The 20,124-nt window shown below is 47.6% G+C and overlaps 2 protein-coding genes across 2 annotated transcripts in view; both read left to right on the top strand.

Moving 5' to 3' along the window:
- LOC309866087 (acylphosphatase-1) overlaps positions 1 to 20,124 on the top strand; it is a 372,899-nt gene that overhangs the window by 168,408 nt on the left and 184,367 nt on the right. The window lies entirely within an intron of this gene.
- PROX2 (prospero homeobox 2) lies at positions 9,451 to 19,106 on the top strand (the record flags this gene model as incomplete). Its single annotated transcript, XM_082733530.1, has 4 exons — positions 9,451 to 10,716; positions 14,492 to 14,593; positions 15,879 to 16,073; positions 17,520 to 19,106. The coding sequence occupies 4 exons, from the start codon at positions 9,451 to 9,453 to the stop codon at positions 17,703 to 17,705; spliced, it is 1,749 nt and encodes a 582-aa protein (XP_082589656.1). The 3' UTR covers positions 17,706 to 19,106.

The following is a 20,124-nucleotide window of genomic DNA, read 5'->3' as shown; positions in this document are numbered from 1 at the left end:
TTTTGGACTCAGGCTGGTCCAGTTTTTTTGTTTGTTTTCATTTTATTAACGGTTGAAATCTAAAAGTCAGGAAACCAGGCACTGTCCCAGATGATCCCCAAGTCCCCCCCGGGGCGAAATAAAGTTCCGGGGCTGTAGGGCCTCCCAAGCCTGTCCTAGAGGAAAAGGAAATTGCAAATTAAGGAGTGCCTATAATCCTGCACTAGAGAGAGCCACCCCCACAACTCTAAGAAACAATGCTGTCATCAGTCCAATCCTTTTTTACAGACAAAGAAACTGAGAAAGGAGAGAGGCAAAGTTAACCTATGTAAGATCACGTGGGAGATAGTAGGGAGTCTGGCCCAAGTCCAGCACGCAGGGGATCACCCTCACAGGCACCAATGACACCCACCAGGAGGGTTTCTGACTTGGTGGTATTTATTCTGTCTGTGGACAGGGCTGCGTGGACTGGGCTGTCAAACTGACCTCCTATACCTATTTCCATGGTCAGCCAATGCAGGGAGAGCTGCCCAGGATTGGACCAGAGATGGATGGGGTCATTCCTCACCCATAGCCACACGGGGAGGATGCAGGGACCCCCCCAGAAGTGAAACAGAGATGAGGTTGTATATGAAAACACCTTAGTAAAATGTAAGTATGCTGTAGGACCTTGAGCTGTGCCACGCAGTTCGTTAAACTGGTGAGTACCCGGATGAGAGACTGCTCGGGAACGCTGTACTCATACACCATGAGCGATCACTAACATGAATTGCTTGTGATGGACCGTTCGATCCTGTGCCGTGTGCATGGGAGAGGCTGTTTCAGGCTAAGGCATTTTCCTCCATATTTCACCAGCCGTATCGTGCGTGGGTGGTTATTGGGTAGGAGCAAGACTGGTCCCACTGGGATCCAATCGTCTTGCATAAATCTGGATCAAGCATCAAAGGCAGCAATGAGAGTGAATTGCATCTTTTGGGCTTTGCGTGATGCCCCATAGCCCACCTTGATTCACTGACTGGCTCTCTGATGGTCCTGCTGGAGTGTATCAGAGGTGTTTGCTGTTCCCTAAATGTGGGCACAGCACAGAAAGGGAGACACAGGCTGTGAGCTGCCCTTTCCCTTTGCCCCCATGAGCAGATATCAAGGAAGGTTTCTTGGAAAGGCATAGACTTGCAGGGAGAAGGGTTCCCGTGCTAGGAGGTGATCTGCATAGTTGAAAATTCCACCGATCCTGACTGTCTTTTCAGCCAGGGCCCATGGTCTCTAACACTTCAGACACCGGTTTCTTTCTTAGCCCTATTATTTACCTGAAATTCCACCTTACCCTCATTTTACACTTTCTAGCTATAAAATCCTACATAACTTTGCACTTATCTCATGAGCCCTGTATTCTGTGCTCATGTTTGTAGCTAAATTTGCTTCTTTGTGGAGCTTTTTACGTCTGGTGCCCAGGAATGAATGTATATCCAGGAAAGAGCCAATGAGAAAATCCAAGCTTTGTTTGTTTTTTGTTTTTTTTTTTTTTAGTAAACTTTAATTTTTAGAGGAGTTTTAGGTTCATAGCCAAACTCAGATTTTTCCATACATCCCCTGTCCCCACACATGCATAGCCTTCCCCACAAATGCAAGTTGTTTTAATATCAAGGGCAAAGGTTGCTTTTTAAAAATTATAATGTGAAAATGTGCCCATTGAAAAGACAGGAAAGTAAAAAGAAGAAATAGAGAAAAAGAACTATCCATGGTTCCATCACTTGTGAACAACATTGCTAACATTTTAATGTATTTCTTTCTCATCTCTCCTCCTTTGTATTTTTAATAAGTGATTTTCTCACTCTCTACTTGTTATAAAATAATGTTCTATAAACTCTTTCTAAACATGATTTTTTAAAAAATGGATGCATAATATAGCATCACATAGATAGTACCTTATTTATATTCAACCCCTATCTACTCTTTAATTGCGGGATGATTGTTTTTGACGTAAATCTGTGTGTCTGGCATCATTTTCTTGATTTTATTTCTTAGACAAAGGACCATTGACTCAAGTGGTATAAAAATGTCTAAGTTTTGTAATATATATAGAAATATTTCCCCAAAATACTTACTCCCAAATATGAGAAAAATGAGCCAGCTTGCTGAGAATCAGAGGTATAAAGGGTGAGATGATATTTTCACCCATCGTATTAGGAAAGATTTAAAGGACTGACAATACCCAGTGTCAGTGAGGGTAAGGGGCTGCAGGGATATGTGTTGTTTTATAGAGATGTTGGTAAGAAAAAAAATTGGCTATTTAGAAGTATACGCACAAACAATGCAATGAATACATCCTTATAAATCAGTCCATCAGAGAAAGACAATTATCATATGATCTCTCTGATATGAGGAATTTGAGAGGCCGGGCAGGGGGTCATGGCGGGGAAGGGAGGGAAACATGAAACAAGATGGGATGGGGAGGGAGACAAACCATAAGAGACTCTTAATCTCATGAAACAAACTGAGGATTGCTGGGGGGTGGGGGTAGGGATAGGGTGGCTGGGTAATGGACATTGGGGAGGGTATATGCTGTGGTGAGTGCTATGAAATGTGTAAGCCTGACGATTTATAGACTTGTACCCCCAGGGGCAAATAATACATTATATGTTAATTAAAAAATTCAGTTAATACAGAAATATACAGAGTAGAAATGGAAAGTTCTCCTGTAGACCCTCATCTCCACTACCAATCAGTTGGTACATTTCTGGAGGGCAGCTGAGCAATGAGTGTAAGAGTCTTACACATGCCTAGTCTTTGACCCTGAATTTCAACTTCTAGAAATAGATTCTAAGGAAAAAGCAGTCTAAGTTCCCAGAGATCTAGACAAGACTGTTCATTCCAATATTATTCATGAGAATGATAGTTAACATTTATCAGTAATTTACTATATGCCAGGAACTGGTCCAAAAACTGGATCTTTACAACAACCCTATGGTAATGGTAGGTATTAATGGGTATTTCCACGCTACTGATGAGAAAGCTGAGGTACAGAGAGGCTACCAGTCTATTAAGCAGCTCTAGAGATTTAAATCGAAGCAGTCTGACCCTGTGGTTCATACTCTATTATCTGTGTTGCTAGACTAGCGACAATATAAGAAAAAAATCTGTCTGATCAAAAGGGAATTTATTAAATATGATATATACTTACAATGGAATGCCTTCAGATTTCACAGTGTTGTAGATTGATACTCATGGACATAAAAGACAAAAAAAGAGAAGCCATAGGACTATGTATTTATAATTTCATTTAAAAAATTTATGTGATTAGGAGAAATCATGTAAGTTTATCTGTACACAGAGAAAAAAAGTATGGAAAAAAATGACAAATACCAAAATGTTAACTGTGACTTTTTTTTCCTAGGAGGAAGCTTTATAGGTACCTTTCTTTTTCTCTTAGTACATTTCTATATTTGGCAAGCAAAACGACCCTTAATTGCTTTCATCATCTAAGAAACGCAGTAAAGCTATTTTTAAAGGGTTGTGGCAATGGCTCTGTTGTCAGTGAATGTGAGTGCGCTGCTGGTTAATTTTTAAATAGAAAACCTTGCTGCTTCATGCCACACCCAGGTAAAGGGCTCTGGGTGGCACGCGGACCCAGCACGCAGGCTTCCTGTTTCTCAGCTGCCCAGATGCAGAGTTTCCATGATTGTCCGAGTTGGACGTCATCATCTCTGGGCATCTAACCACAGCGGGGTCCGGCTGGATTTCTAGTTTCTGGCCTCAAGACATTCCCGCTGGCTGTTGCTTCATTGAGCACACCGAGTTCTTCTCTTACCCCCGTAGTTCTGCCTTCTGGGGGCACACAGACTACATGGAACCTCAAAGAACAAAGCCTTAGATAAACCACAAAGGAGATTTGGCCAAGCTGGTGGCTTTATGCCCTATCTATCTATCTGTCTATCTGTCTATGTGTCTCTGTCTTGGCTTTGTTCCCTGTAGATGCTAGAAAGATCTGAAATAATGTACGTCTAATGAAGAGACAAAAATCAGTCTATATGAAGTACACACAGAAAATTTATGCAGCTGCTCAGCAAACATCGACTTGGCGACCGTTGGAAGCCAGGCACTAGCTGGGGTCATAGTCTGAAGGTGAAGAGACAGAGCGCCCGGGTGGCTCAGTCAGTTGGGCGTCTGCCTCCAGCTCAGGTCGTGATCTCAGGGTCTTGGAAAGGAGCCCCACATTGCATCAGGCTCCTTGCTCAGTGGGGAGTCTGCTTCTCCTTCCCACTCTCTGTGCTCTCTCTTTCTCAAAGAAATAGATAAAATCTTTAAAAAAATTAAAAAAAATAAAGGAGAGGAGACATTGAGTACTTCAGGGAGGAGGTGACATTGCATTTGGATTTTGGAAAAGGAGTAGGTGTTCATCAGGTAGAAAAGTGAGAGCGGGGCCTTCCAGGCAGATGGGACAGTAAGTGCCAAGACCTGAACTGGTGAAGGAGCTCGGCATGCTCAGGGATCACAGAGCCCAGGACAGCTCAGTGGCAATGCTTGCAACGGGGCATGTTTCAAGGACAGTGGCTCCGGAGGAACTGAGACCTCTCTACCTTCAATTCAACAGGCTGCTAGCAAAGACTGATTCCGGGGAGGGCCATAAGCAGGCCCATGTTTTAGAAAATTAATGTTGATGCCAAAGTTGCTGATGGAACAGGGATAATCAAAAGGGAATTTCCACCGGCTCCCACCAGCGCAGCCACCCACCTGGCGGCTCCTGTCCACGTCCACTGCCTTCCCCCACTACCATGGGGGAACCAGGGTTTTGCTTCTCTAAAATCGATCTCTCTCCTAGCATCACATCTCGCCCCATCTTCCTACGCAAGGACGGGTTCCAGAAATTCTCCCCCTCTGGCCCACATTAACAGACTCTCTTTCTACAGCATCACCATTAGTCTACACAGATGCTGGCGTTTCTTCTATCTTGAGATCCCCTCTCTTGACCCCATTTCTCCTTCCAGCCACGGTCCGATTTCTCTCCTCTCTGCAGAGCTCCTTGAAAGAGTTGTCAGAGTTAATGTCACCAATTCCTTCTCTTGTCTTTTGCCTTAAATCCACTGTGATGGGGGCTTTTTTCTCCCTGCACATCACCAAAACTTCTCTGATCAGGCTCTAGGACACCTCTGTGTTACTAACAATCCTTATGTGACTTGAGCACTCCTGCTCCTAGAAACACTTCCTTTGCTTGGCTTTCAGGAACTCCCACACCCCTAGATTTCTTCCTAACTTACCCTTGACTCGTTCCCCTTCTACCCCAGCCTCTTTATGTCGCTGTGTCCCAGGACTCGGACCTTGGCGCCCTCCTCCCCTCTGTGTTCATCCATTCCTTGGTGAGCTCATACACCTGCTTGTTGACAACCATCAACCTTGTATTTTTAGCCAGGATCTGTTCACTGAGTCCCCAGGCTTACTTATCCAACTGCTTTCTCAACATCTTCATTTAGATGTCTCATAATTATCTCAAACTCAACACGTGCAAAACAGAGCTCCTGAACCTCCTCCCCAAACCCTCTTCTCTAGAGTTCTCCTGATACAGCTCGTGCAATTTGGTCCTTTGAGTCGCTCAGGCCAAATGCTTTGGAGTCATTGTTGGTGATACTTTATTTCTCTTTGTGCTCCAAATTTGTTAGCAAATTCCAATCTGTTAGCAAATTTCATGGGCTCCACATTCAACATATACCCAGGATCTGATGTAACTTCCCGCTTGCATTACTGCCATCCTGGCCCAAGACACCTCCTCTCTATCATTACCTTCTAGGTCACTGCCTAGATGCCTAGAGGTGGAAAGCATCCTAGGCTGTTTCAACCCTTGCTCCCCACCCTGAGCCTATTCTTCATCCAGGAAAGAATGACCCTTTCAAACTGAGTCAGGCCATAGTACTTATAACCGTCCAGCGGGTCCTCATTTATGTCAGAATAAAGGCTGATGTCTTCACAGTGGCCAACAAGGCCCTAGTACAATGGCCTTCCATACTTAGTATGTCATGACATCTGGCTCTCTTTGCATGAATGTTAGCTCCACGTGGACAGAGGATTTGGTGGTCAACACTCGATCCATGTTTGTTGAATGAATGAATCAATGAATGAATGTAGAAACACCACAGGGAGGACAGGCTGGAGGATGGATGACCAGTCACGAGGTATTGGAATTGTCTAGGTGAAAAGCCTGAGACCCTGAATCAAGAAAGTATAATGGGAAAAGCAAGGTGGAATGTAGTCCAGAGCAATTTTTTTTTTTTTTTTTTTTTTTTGCCGTAAATGATCAGGCGTGGTAACCAAAATCAGTGTTGAGGATGAGAAGTCAGGGAGGAGTCAAGGAGACACGCCTGCTTCCAGCTTAAACAAGATCGCTAGTGTGCGAGGTGAGACTGAGGGGCAGCTGTGGAGTTTGGGGTTGAGAATGTTGAATTTAAGCAGGAGATGTTCATTCAACAGTTAGAATAATCATAACCAATCTCCTTTTCTTTTTGGAAGGTACTTAACTGAAAATATATATAGTTTGTATTACTGCAAGTCTCTCTTGGTTAAAATATCAATTCTGCCAGTTCAGGGATCATTATTAGTTAGAAAGCAGGCAATGCGTGTTAATGGATGACCCAGGTATGCCTAGCAGATGGTAAGAAAGAGCTGATATAAAAATCGCTTTTTCATATTATACAAATAATATATATTCATTGTCAAAGGATCACAGGAAGTTAACAAACGTGTTTCTCTTCAAGAGGTGGTAAATCATCCAAGCTGTTGAAAAGAATTTAGCGATATATTTTCAAATGTACATTAATTTGGCAAATGATCTATTTTATTTCAGTAATTTACAAATGTCTTACTCAAAGCAAAAGCCTTCTAATGATTCTGACCCAAGAACCTCACTTTCAGCAGCATTTTCCCCGCGATGGCTGGGCAGCTGTCACCACCTCCCACCTTCCGCCCTGGTGCCCGGAGCAGCATGGCTCACAGAGAGCTTGTCCAGGAATCTGGTCTCCCGGCAGCTCCAGACAAGAACCCAGAGGCTCCTGAAAAGCCAACTTTACCCGCAGTAAAGAACTCCAAGTAAGCTTCAGATTGAGAGTAGGAAGGAAACAAGCGGCCTCTCTCCTACCAGCATTTGTGCAAGCGAAGCAAAGGAGAGTGGAAATTTCTGGAGGAAAGAAATTCATTTACCTCTTATAGGAAAGGAAGCGTCCGCTTGACCAACAGAGAAATCAGTCTCTTTTTCTCTTTTTAGAGATTTATTTATTGATTTGAGAGAGAGAGAACAGAGGGCAAGGTCAGAGGGAGAGGGAGAGAGAGTCTTCAGGAGAGCTGGACCCGGGTCTCCATCTCATGATCCTGAGATTGGGACTCGAGCCGAAACCAAGAGTCAGACAATTAACCGACTGTGCTAAGGAACCCCAAAGTCAGCCCCTTATATAGGTCTTTCCATCTCCAGGGTGGCAGCTAGAGTGTGGTTGTGTCAAAGGATTTAGAATCTTAGTGGCTAAAAGCCAATCTCAGCCTCACTGAGCCTCAGTTTCCTCATCTGTAAAATGGGTGAATGACACTGACATTCAAGTTTGGCACCAGGTGCAATGAGGTGGCGTAGACAAATGTTCGGTAAACTTGAAGTGCCTTAAACTTGCTATCTGAAGCCTCCTGATTCAAGTACAGTGTATTTTGATACTTTGTGGGGGGAAAAATAGCTTTAGGCAGGCTTTCCTAAAATAGCTCCCTGCTTCATCCCAACTTACAGCCCCTTATTGCACTTTTCCTTCTTAGCAAGTATCACGACCTGGAAACAGACGTGTTCATTCCCTCTTCTCCTGAGGGACAGCCAGCCTCACGAGAGCAGGATTCTGCTGGTTCACCACTGTCTCTCTAAGTGCTTGGACAAAGGCCCAGCGCATAGGAGGGGCTTAATAAACAGTCGTTAAACATGAACAATGAAGGCAGAATCTGATTCTTCTGGGAGCAGGACAGCTGGTTCTCAAACTTGGATTTACGGGTTTCAGATGCAGGTTCCCTGTCCCATAGAGGGATTCTGATGGTGCAGGGCAAGTGGGGATTCCTGAATTTGCTATTTTAAACAGGTGCCGGGTTGGGTGTGGGGGGCTTGTGGTATAGACACTGAGAAAGTTACTCTGAATCAGATAAACCTTGTTTTGACTCCAGCCTGCCACTTACTTGTGGTATGACCATAGGAGGATTACTTAACTTCTCTGAGCCTGTTTCCTTATCTCTTAAGTGAGAATGACAACACGCTCAGGGAGTTATGAGAATTAAATCGGGTAATGGATGTACAGTTCTTGGCACAATGCCAGTGGTGCAGTTAGCTGCTGCTATTACACTTATTATTATTATTCTATTGTTATGCCCTAGCAAGAGAATTTCTCCCTGAAGGATCACTCTTAGGAATGTTCCTTTTTTTTTTTTTTAAGATTTATTTATTTGACAGAAAGAGGGAGAGAGCATAAGCAAGGGGAGCAGAGACAGAGGGAGAGGGGAAAGCAGGCTCCCAGCTGAGCAGGGAGCACTATGCAGGGGTCAATCCCAGGACCCTGGGACCATGACCCAAGCTGAAGACAGATGCTCAACTGACTGAGCCACCCAGGCGCCCCAGGAATGTTCTTTTTTTTTTTTTTTTTTAATAAACATATAATGTATTTTTATCCCCAGGGGTACAGGTCTGTGAATCTCCAGGTTTACACACTTCACAGCTCTCACCATAGCACATACCCTCCCGATGTCCATAACCCCACCCCCCTCTCCCAACCCCCCTTGCCCCAGCAACCCTCAGTTTGTTTTGTGAGATTAAGAGTCACTTATGGTTTGTCTCCCTCCCGATCCCATCTTGTTTCATTCATTCTTCTCCTACCCCCCAAACCCCCTATGTTGCATCTCCACTTCCTCATATCAGGGAGATCATAGGATAGTTGTCTTTCTCTGATTGACTTATTTCGCTAAGCATGATACCCTCTAGTTCCATCCACGTCGTCGTAAATGCGCCCCAGGAATGTTCTTATAGTAGGATCACAGCAGCGCAGCATCACCCAGGAACTGGTCAAAAATACAGAATCTGCCCCACCCGAGCCCTGCTGAAGCCGCGTCCACACTGTAACAACTTCTCTAGGTGCTTTGTTTCCACCTTCAGGTTTGAAAAGCACCACTCAGAATCACCTATGCTGTTTTTTTCTTCCCGTCTCTCATTCCAGTGTCGGCTCAGGTTTGTAAGCTCTGGCATCACGGAGTCTGAGTCCTTGACAGCTGCTTCTCATCCTTCTGAGTGCAGAGGAGCGACACCCCCCGCCCCAGGCTCGCTCTGGGTACCCCTCCCGCTGAGGACCTTCGGAGAAGGGACTCCCTCAGGGAGCCACGGCTCTGAGCAAGTGTCTGTTTAGCCAGGAGCTGGATCCAAACTCTGGCTTGCTTCCTCCTCTGTCCCGGGCTTGCTCCTGCCTGCCAGAGCCCTGCATGGATGGGGAGAGAAGCCCAGCCCCCACAGAGAAGGGCAGAGACTCCCCCTTTGCCTGGAGCCCCGGCCCCAGCTCCAGCTTCATCGACCCTGACTGGTTTGGGGATGAGAATATCCAAGCAAAGAGGGCCAGGGTGGAGACCATTGTCCAAGGCATGTGCCTCTCTCCTCACACTCCGGCTCCGGCGCCCAGCAAGGCCCGAGCCAGGGACGGTGCCTGTTGCCCAGGGAAGGCCCGGGAGCGGAAGAGGAAGCAGAGCCTTCCCATGCAGCAAGGCCCCCTGAAGCCAGGCCCAGCCGGGGACCACGGCAGCCGGAAAGGGGGCCCTCGGGTAAGAGAACAGCTCCACCAGCTGAAGCAACAGCTAAAACATTTACAAAAGCACATCCTGCGGGCTGCTGAGCCCAGGGACACAGCCCAGGACCCAGGGGGCTCTGAGACGGACAAGGGCCCTCTGAGGGCACAGCAGAGGAAGGGTTATGGACGTAGGCCCCGGGCTCTGGACAGTGACCACTACCAGGGTTCCCGTGGGGACCACCCTGAGGAGGAAAAACACAGAGCCTCTGAGGCGGAACACCAGTCTGAGGAGCCCAGGTTCCTTCCCTGTGGAGCACAGGCATTGCTGGAGATTCTGAGGAAAGAACTGACCGGGGCAGTGTCCCAGGCTGTGGACTCAGTATTACAAAAGGTACTGTTGGATCCACCAGGCCACCTGACTCAGTTGGACAGAAGCTTCCAGGGGCTTGTGCCAGAGGGGAGAAGTGAGCCCTCACCTCCTGAGAGAGGTGCCTGTAAAGACCTATTTCCTCTGGCCACCTTGCCCAGGAGGGCCCAGCCACAGACCGGGGTCCTGTTGCAAAACTTCTCAGTGGCCAAGTCTCTGGACCCTCCCAGGTACCCTGTCTCTCTGAGGATGATCCCCATACCCTATCAGGGTCCCCCAGCAAACTGTCCTTTGACTGCGCCTTCCCACATCCAGGAAAATCAGACTCTTGGCCAGCTGCTGGGTCCCAGACCCAGTGGTCACTGGAGCAGCAGTCTTCCCCACGACTCAACTCCCCAAAGTCATCGCTCCTCAGAGTCCGGCCTGCGACCGTGGGGAGCGGTCAAACTGCGGCCATCGGTGCTGAGCCAGCAGCAGTACGCCTTGCCCTTCGCTTCCCCCCGTCTGGAAAGACTGACCGTTCTTCCCTCGGTGAAGATGGAACAGGGCGGCCTGCAGGCTGTCCCCGATGTGCTGCCTTTTCCTTCAGTCCACATATCCTTTACTAGAGAAACAGGAAGCCTGGAAGGTGAGGGGAGGTGGGGACAAATAACTCCGTGGCATTAAATAGCTTTGCTTTCCCCGGGGGCCTCCTTAATGCTTGCTTCCAGGCTCTCCTTCCCTGTGGCTCAGTTACCAGGTTCTGACAAGAAGGTGGCGACCTTCTGGCATTTAAGGATGCTGGGAAAGTTCATCTGCCTTCTTGTGTGACATACTGGATCCTACCATTATTGACTCTTTCCTTTGAGTCTGAAAGAGTTTCATTTGTTTGTAAACTCAGAAGGCCTTCCAAAATAGGATAAATACCCAGCGGAAGGAAAAACACCATAATTTGGTTGTCAGCAGCCTGTACGCCTAGGCAGAGAGGGTCGAAGGAATGACCTCGTCTGACGCCCGGCTTCCCAATCTCTTGGCTCCTCAGGCAAAAAAGCCTGCATTGCCCAGATAATTCATGGGGAAGACATGAGGGACCTGAAACTTCTGAGGCAGACGGAATAGGGGACAGTTTCCTGAGGGACTAGACCCAAGAGGCAGCTGGGAGGGGTAAGAAGCCTTTAGTCTAAGGAACAGCTTCTAAGCGGCAAGTGAGAGGACTAGAACTTGGGGGCTGGGCATCTGGTGGGGTGGCGGGGGCATGGGGAAGGCTGAGGGGCCGGGCAAGTCTGTAGGGATCTGGATCTTACTACAATCCTCAGGTAGACCCCACTCTCCTAAAGAGTGCTGCCCAGAGGAACCCTCCCTCAGGATATTAATGGTTGTTAAGTTAGGGGAAAAGTAGGTTGGATAAATACTAGATTATTGCTACTGGTTATTTAAACACTGGTTGTTAAATACTGGTTATTTCTATTACTGGGTAGTTTGACTGCGGGACTTCTCAGAGCCTTTAGCATGCTGATGTCCTCTGTGAAGCTCTAAGATGAGAAGGTCTGCAGCCTCAAGCTCACGTGAGGGAAGATCGTCTTCCAGCAGGCGTCCTTGCAGCGCTACAGCTCCTGACAACATTAGTTAGGATGTTGCTTTTTTAGCGAGCGCAGTTCACACCGCTCCTTCTCACGGGCAGCCTATAATTGAGTCTCCAGAGGCCAGTGCGTCCGTGGAGCTGCATACGCAGGTGTGAGCAACCTGGGCAGCTGTATGAAGGGCGACAGGACGGGGTGGGGACCCGCTCAGGGCCACAGGGCGGCGGGCTCTTGTGTTCTAAATACCACGAGCGCCCTCTTCTGGTCTCAGGTGTTGGAAACACGCCTAAAGCTTGGGCACCACCTTGCCCTGCGCAGGCCGGCAGGCAGCGAGCGGCTCTAAAACCAACGCAGAACACCTCGCCGGCCACTACTGCCTCTCAGGCAGCAGGAAAGCTTCTTGGAGGTGTAGAGAGAGATCGTCAGGAAATCGCCCTGTGTGGCAAGGCCCACCTGTCTGGGCCTTCTGTAAGAGGCCACTTGGTTAAAATTAGGGCCATGGTGGAAGAACCTAAGGGACCCAACCCCAGAGGTTCTTCCCTTGGCAGGGCAGATGCTGATACTTCTCGGGCGCCTACTGTGTGCCTAGCCCTGTCCCGTAAAATGAAGACTGGGCTCCGCTTTGGGAGGTTTGGGGGCCCACCCACGGGTCCTGGCTGCATGGAATGGTTTGGGGCCCCCCGGCGGCATTCTGGTTCCCCAGCTGGTCCCTCATTCCGGTTACCCACACTCCAGCATCAGCGATGTGTTCTTCTGGGCGGCGACAGCTACTTTGAAGCGTAAAAGAACGTTCAGGGTCGTACCCCGCTCGACGCAACAGGCAGAGCCGGCGCGGTGACCAGACGGCAGGGGGCAGCACCTCCGCGCAGCGCGCCTTCCCGGTGGCCGGCAGGGAAGCGGCAGTTCGCAGGGACCCGTCCACCACCTCTTAGCCGCAATTCTGAGACTCGAAAGCCCTGAAAATCCCGGTGATGTCTTCCCCCTAAGGCTGATGGAGACGTTTTCGGCGGCAAAGCCTGACCTGCCCTGAATGGAGGCTGTCGATCGACTAATCCCACTTTGCTGTGGAAATCTGCATTGGGGTTCGCACTGCTGCCACGGACCCCGCCCTGGCCCTCTGCTGACCTATGACAGATGCCCCGTGTGGCCATTACTCGGGAACAGATTCTGAAATCTGAAGCCCATTTGGCCCAGCGTTTCGGAGAGGGGGCTGTGGGCTGGTGTGACCCCACCATCTTCAAGCCTCCGCTCGAGATAGAGAGGCTGGGACAGAGAAGCAAACTAATCTGCAGAAAGTCCCAAGACAGACACCTGCGGAGCCAGGAGTCACACCCCGGATCTGACTGCCCGGCACACCCTTTTACTCCTACGCTTACATTTTAGAAATGAGGCCCGGAGAAGGTAAGGGGCTTGCCCCTAATAAGTGTCTGAAACTGGGTCTTCGGACTCCTAAACCCAGCCTTCTTTCCACAGCATTTGTGAACCTTTAGGAAGAATAAGAAGTGGGTCCAAGGAGGCCCAGGCAGGGGTCCTCTGGCAGCCGCCTGGGAGCCATGGCCAGCTGTGGCTGTAATTCATTGGTCTCCTTTGGCTAAACTGGTATCTCCCTACTGAGAAGTCTTAATTGTCCTAAAGTACAGCTCTCTGACCTGAGCTCCAACGTGACTCTGTGTAATGCTTCTCACCCAGCCCCAGGCCTGTTCCCGGGAATGCTACGAGTTCTTATGTAAGAATCTTTATTTCCCTCCCACGCTGGCATTAGGCTGTCACACCACAGCTCCCTGCTCTTGTTAGAGATCTGTTCTCGGAATGAGGTATGGGTTGGAGTATAACGGGTTCAGGCTGACCATCTAATCACTCATTCATTCTTTCAGCCAACAATCATTTATTGAGCACCTACTATGTTCCTAGCACCAGGCTAGCCACGTGGAATACAAAGAGGAAAGGATAAGGCCCTTGCCCTCAAGGAGCTCACAGTCTAAATGGGGAGACACACATGCAATAAAATTTCCAGGTAGGCCATTGCTACAACAGAGGTTTGTACAAAGAGCCTTGGTAGCCCACGGTAAGGAAGGCCTAATTCAGCAGGGAAATATTTCACAGAGGAGGGGTGTCCGAGCTGAGCTGGGCGGCGTGAGGGAGAGCTCTGCCAGGCACATGGGGAACAGGTGCAGCTGAGAAGTTCAAGCTTCCTGAGCCGAAGCAAACTGGGATCTTGCACTTAAGCTGGTTTGGTGCTTGTTGGCTTAAATGCTGCCAAGGGAGCTATGAGAGCAGAACGGGGACCATCTAGTTAGCTCACCTCCTTTTACAGATGGGGAAACTGAGCAGAGAAGGGGAAAGAAATCTCTACATGGGGTTTTGAAATCTGGGACAGACCTGCCATCTCTTCCCATTCTATTCTGAAAGTAGACACGCACAAGGTATGACAAGCTGTATTTGATGTTATATAGGCCGTAGAATTTTGCACATAAAATTTTTGTTTAATTCTGAAAATTTACTGTACACATATGGCATTAATCATCTGGAAAAAGTTGTTGTTGTTTTTTCCAGTAAGCTCTAGGCCCAACGTGGGTCTTGAACTCAAGACCCCAAGATCAAGAGCCACATATTCTACTGACTGAGCCAGCCAGGTGCCCTAAGAAAAAGCTTATCTGATCAGATTTGCTAGAGACAGAAAAATGGAACTAATACACCATTCAGCTAGAAAAAATAAAATAGAAACCATAAGGAACAGGACAATTCATTATTTGGATAAAGTGATACAATTATTTGATAAACTGATGTTATTTTCCTTGACGCTGAGATAAATCCAGGAGGGCCTAAATCCTGGTCACTTGAAGAAGGCCAAACTGATGTTTTTCTTCACACGCTACCCCAGCTCCAACCTCTTGAAGGCTTACTTCCCCGATGTCCAGGTAAAGTCATTCCTCACTTCTGAAAGCGTCGCAAAACTCCCAAGAGGCAGTGGGTTTGGGCCAGTGGGAGGCAAGTCCTAGGTCATCATACGTGCCCCTCAGGTCCCCTTCGTGTTGCTGCTGGAATCAGTACAATTTCCAGTGCTCGGGCTGAGAATCTGCATGAATAACCTTGGACCACAAAGGTTGGGTATCTGAATTTTAAGATTTCGAGCTGTAGATCTACCCAGAAACACATGGGGAGAGAAGGGAACGGCATCTTTGGCCTCGTGTTTTGTCTCTGTTGGGCAGACCACGAGAAAGAAAATATGTAGAGTCAGGCACTGTCATGTTTATATCCAAAGTGCTGAATTTCAAAACGGAAGGTGCACAGAGATCAAGCATGACAATAAGGGAGAGAAAGCTCTGATGGTTTGAACCAGACCTTGCCTGTTCCCGTCAAGTTTCTGAGGGCCTCCTCTACCCTGGGTGTTGGGATAGGGCGGGTAATACTTTGTATCTACATCTTTGTGTTTTCCAGATCTTTCCCTCATATTCAGTTGCTCAGCTGGCCCCTGCACCACACTCTGATTTCAGTTCATTCTGCAACTCCAGGGCGGCAATGAACGGCTCTCTGCTCTATACCCTTATCCCTTCCTTTCACCCTTGACCTGGCAGAAGGCTCTGGGGCGGCCATGTAATCTGCCCAGGTGCAGCGGAAGCATCTGGCCTTGACCCCAGACTCTCCCAAAGTTACACTAGATACCATGGAAAGCTTTTCATGTTTTTTTTTTTTTAAAAAAGGCATAAATCCAGTATATCAAAACAATATTTTCTAAGAGACATTATAGCTAATTGAGATTATTCTGTGTACAAGTGAATAGACTAGGAAAACACTGTGGCTTCTTTTTTAAAGAAAGCCCTTTTGCACAGACCTGTAGCCCTGGGGCTAATAACACATCATATGTTAATAAAAAATAAAAATTTTTTTAAAAAAGCCCTTTTGGGGGTACCTGGGTAGCTCAATCAGTTAAGCATTCGACTCTTGATTTCAGCTCAGGTCATGAACTCAGGGTTGTGAGACTGAACCTGGGGTTGGGCTCTGCACTAGGCATGGAGCCTGCCTAAGATTCTCTCTCTCTGCCCCGCGCCCCCCTAAAAAAAGAAAGCCCTTTTGAATGGTGGTTGAAGCCATCCTCACTAAACCCTGTGTTGAACCGGAAGTGGACAGTTCTGACTCTGAGCACCTCACAGCAAACGTGATATTTTTTGGCAAAAGACCTGATGGACCCTGTTGTTTGTACAGTTCAACCGCTGCATAACCTCCCAGATGATCAAGTGGTTCAGCAACTTTCGGGAGTTTTATTACATCCAGATGGAGAAATTTGCCCGGCAAGCGACTACAGATGGTGTCACAAATCCCAAGATGCTGGTGGTACTCCGTGACTCAGAGCTTTTTCGAGCTCTCAATATGCACTATAACAAGGGAAACGATTTTGAGGTAAGACCATGTACTTGGATCCCATGAGGTCCGATGAGTGCCTTCCCTTCGTGATTGAGTTTTAGAAAAGATCCCTTTCTGTGTCTGTCCTTAAGTTGCTGAGAGCTGGGGTGGCCTGGGGCCAATGTTTGTATCACCCACAAAGACGAGACTCAACATCTTCTCTGAGGCAGTGGGTGGCTATCACAAGATGAATATACAGGCGGTCTTCGTTCTGAAACTAAAACAGAAGTTGACCAGATGTTGGGCCGTTTTAGATCTAACAGTCTGCAATGAAAATACCACAGCTTGTTGACCTTTTTCCCCTTAGTGCCAGGAGGCCCACAACTAAATGCCTGGCTGTGGTAGCGCCTAGACTTGGCCCCCGTTTTCTTTATAATTTCTGTTCGTTTCATCATTTGGTTCTTTATTCTCACTTGGACAGTTTTATCTGTGGGCCTTTCATGGCAAGTCACCTCAGATCCTTTCTTTCTGGAAATACTGAAATAGACAGTAGTCAAGCTTCTCGGTCCTCTGGGGATCTCTGTGAAGGCACACTGGTGGCACCTTAGAGATAAAGCATCAGTCGAGGGTGAGCGGGTGGCCTAGATGTCATGGGTGAGAACCTCTAATGCAGACACGTATGTCCTGTGGGCAGCTGACAGCTCGGCTGGGCTGGCCGCCCGTTCTGGAGGTCGCTGACTACACTTCCCTCTCCCCGCCTTGCTCACTTGATTCGGATACCTCTGAGAAAGGGAAGAACTATCGGCAGCTACCAGATGTCTGTCAGGATATGTTTGGAAACCGAAGCTTCCTTTCTGAGGCTCGTGGGGGAAAGGGCGTGTGGGTGGGGCACACAGTGTGCATTTGGCCCACCGTGGCGGCAAGTCCTGGGCCAGGCGGAATTTGGAGGACTGTGGGACTCCCCATCATTTATGGCGCCCGTCTGCGTGAGGTCCTGGAACATGTTCTTGAGTCCCCCTTCAGCCTCGTGCTTGGCTTTGGAAGCAGGAATGATTCCAAGTCTTTTGGATCCAGTCCCAAAAGATGGTGGGATGAGGTACAACAGCTGTAAACTTGGCGGGGGGGGGGAATGCCTTTCCTCATTAGGCACTGAGGGAAAGCATATTAAAGACCTTTGAACCACAAATTTAATTTCAATTGGAGTCAAGAGTTTCCCACTTACTAAAATCACCACCATTCGTAGAATCAGCTCCTCCTACAAAGGGAGTGTCCCTAATAGGCTTTCTCCTAGGGGTGTCCCATGGGTACAATCATTTTAAGGTTTGTATTTGATGAGAGAGAGCAGGGGATTCTTAGGGCTGCAGAAATCGAGAGGCCGGAGAGCAGAGATGCTCTTATCAGCCCACTACCCACTCCCTATGCAGGCAGCATCGAGGTCTGCATGGCACTGGGTCTCCTCGGCCTCATGTCTTTTCTTTCTTGTGGGTCTCTCTGGGAATGCAGGTCCCAGATTGCTTCTTGGAAGTTGCCAGCTTGACGTTACAGGAGTTCTTCAGGGCTGTCTCCGCGGGGAAAGACTCAGATCCTTCCTGGAAGAAACCCATTTATAAAATTATTTCGAAACTGGACAGTGACATCCCAGAGATATTCAAATCTTCCAACTATCCCCAGGAGCTGTTTCGGAATTAAGATCCCACAAAGTGAGGAGCAACTGGCCAGGGTTTCCTAGATTTGTCTTAAATGACAGTCAGTATAGTTGTAGTCATAGGAAAAAAGTGGGGGAGCATAAGGAGAACCCCCCACAGGTAACAATGACCATTTCTGATCATTTATTTCCTTTTTCAGAATCCTCAGAGTCTTAAACCTAGCTATAAAATATATCAACCAAACGTAATGGTGTGCTGGTAGCATATTATAAAAGGGACACAGCAGTTTGCAATTGGAACTGAAATCTCCACTTCATTGTTTCCGGGTGTTGGGACCTTGGGAACTTGCCAGCATTCTGCATCTGCAAAGCCAGGTCGGGAGGACGGAAAGATATTCTGACCTCAAGGACTCTGTGAACTGTCACTCACTACACAGGTGTTAGTTTTCTCCCCCTTGGCTTTCAGATGAAGTTATCTCGTGTGTGTGTGTTTTGTTTTCACACATTCCCGGTTCTAGTTACCTATTTATTGAGCTCTGCCTGTTGGCTAGACACATGCAAAGACATTATCTTTAAGCTTTCCAGTTGGAAAAGGAGATATTATCTTCATCTGAAAGATAACGGAACCCAAGTTGGAGAGCTGTGAGGCAGCTTGCGGAAGTATAAGGCTCGGGCGCTTGGGTCGGCGGGGATGGTCAAGAGTCTGGAGGAACCCGAGTCCTTCTGATGCCGGACTATATGCAGGACCACCTCATACTGCTTTTTGTGATCTCAAACAGGCCACTGTCCCCAGGAAGCATCCAGCACTAACGGGGCACCGTCATCTGACACCCCCTGCCTACTACTCAGGAATGCCAGGACTTCCGCTGATTGTGCCAGCATGCAGAAAGCAAACTTTCTGCTGGACTTGAGCTTTACTGTTCATTCTTTCATTGGCTGCGAGCTAATCAGCGGGACAACCCAAGTAGGTGCTAGAAGACCAAAGGAGTTGATGCCCCAACCTCTTACATGCAGAAGAAACTGCACGTCAGACCTGGGAGCTGGTAGGAGCCTTAGGAGATCATCTGGCCCGCCCTGCCTTAGGTAGGAAGGAGGGAACTGAGGTCCAGACGGGACCCTTGCACAGCCTGTGCAGAGTCCCACAGACGAGGAAAGGCATAACTGGGAGGAATAGAGCATGGCACATAGAAACAGAAATGCTCCCACTTCATACGGAAACTATGGTCAATCTTTCGGATGAAGGATTCATGAAATCAACATTTCCCCCCCTACTGGCCCAACACAAAGTGTGACTGATTCCGAGTGTCTAGGCAAAACCTGTGCAAAGCTGAGACACTGCACCTGTCTTCACCACTAGTGAGGGTCAATTCTTGTTAGCACTGCAAAGGTGTGCAACTTGGGGTGGGCCCACACAGAGCTCAGCGCCTGCCCTTCTAAGGGATGTCTGTGATTTCATTAGCTTACTTCTTCCCCGTCTACACAAAACAAGTTTCTCTATTCAACTTCCCTGACTTTTTTGGGGGGTGGCTGGATCAGAGCCAATAAAATCCCTAAACTATTGCTAGATGTATCAATATAAAAATGTATGAAAATTGACTTTCTTTTGAATTTTCTCTTACTTCAAACAGCTTGGAGGGAAACTAAAACAGGTGGATTCAGCCCAAACCAATCTTTTCAGGTTGCTTTAAGGTTATTTGTAAATATTCTTTGATACATCCAGTTGCACTCAGATTACCTTTGCCATATTTTCTCCCATAATATTCCTTTCAAAAAAGGAAGCAGTCTCCGAATCTAAGTTTTAAAAGCAGGCAAGCACTGAGTAACCCAAGCAAGGGCAGTTACCAATGGTTGGAGATGGCAGACAGACCCACTACCCAGAATGGAATTACATAGTTCCTGAAGATATTCATGGGAAACAATTCCACGTTCACATGATTGTCTGATATGGGGCAGCCATTTCTGGAACATTTCTGTCCCAAACCTGAAATTCGTTAGGGTGTTTGAAAGATTAAGCCAAGCCACTCCAGGGCAGTGAACCTGGTCCCAGGGACCAATTAGATGAAACGTACAAGCTCAAATTGAAAACATTCGTGTCCTACGGTCCTTCCAGGAAGCGCTCTCTACCCACTGACCTAAACACAGAAGAATGTATAAATACACATACTCTGCCAACAGAAGAATTCTAATTTTTTATATTTTTGTTTCTACCAAGTATATCTCTTTCTCTGTTGGGAACACATTCTGAGCTGGTTATTAAGTTCTTTTAGCTGTCAATAACATTGCTGAAGATCTGGCCATCCTTTCCATTAAAGTATATGTGGGCACTATTCTCTCCCAAATCAGACATTTTCAAAGTCTAGTCAAACACTGCACAATTGTCAAATCCTTTAATGGTAGACAGTAGGACCTGTTTATGACGATGGCACTATGAGGGAGTTAATGCTCAATTAGTGACTAAAAGCA

The sequence above is a fragment of the Mustela nivalis genome (genome assembly GCF_964662115.1).
Source record: "Mustela nivalis genome assembly, chromosome: 6".
Classification (NCBI taxonomy): domain Eukaryota; kingdom Metazoa; phylum Chordata; class Mammalia; order Carnivora; family Mustelidae; genus Mustela; species Mustela nivalis.
This window is presented reverse-complemented; position numbering and strand designations above follow the sequence as displayed.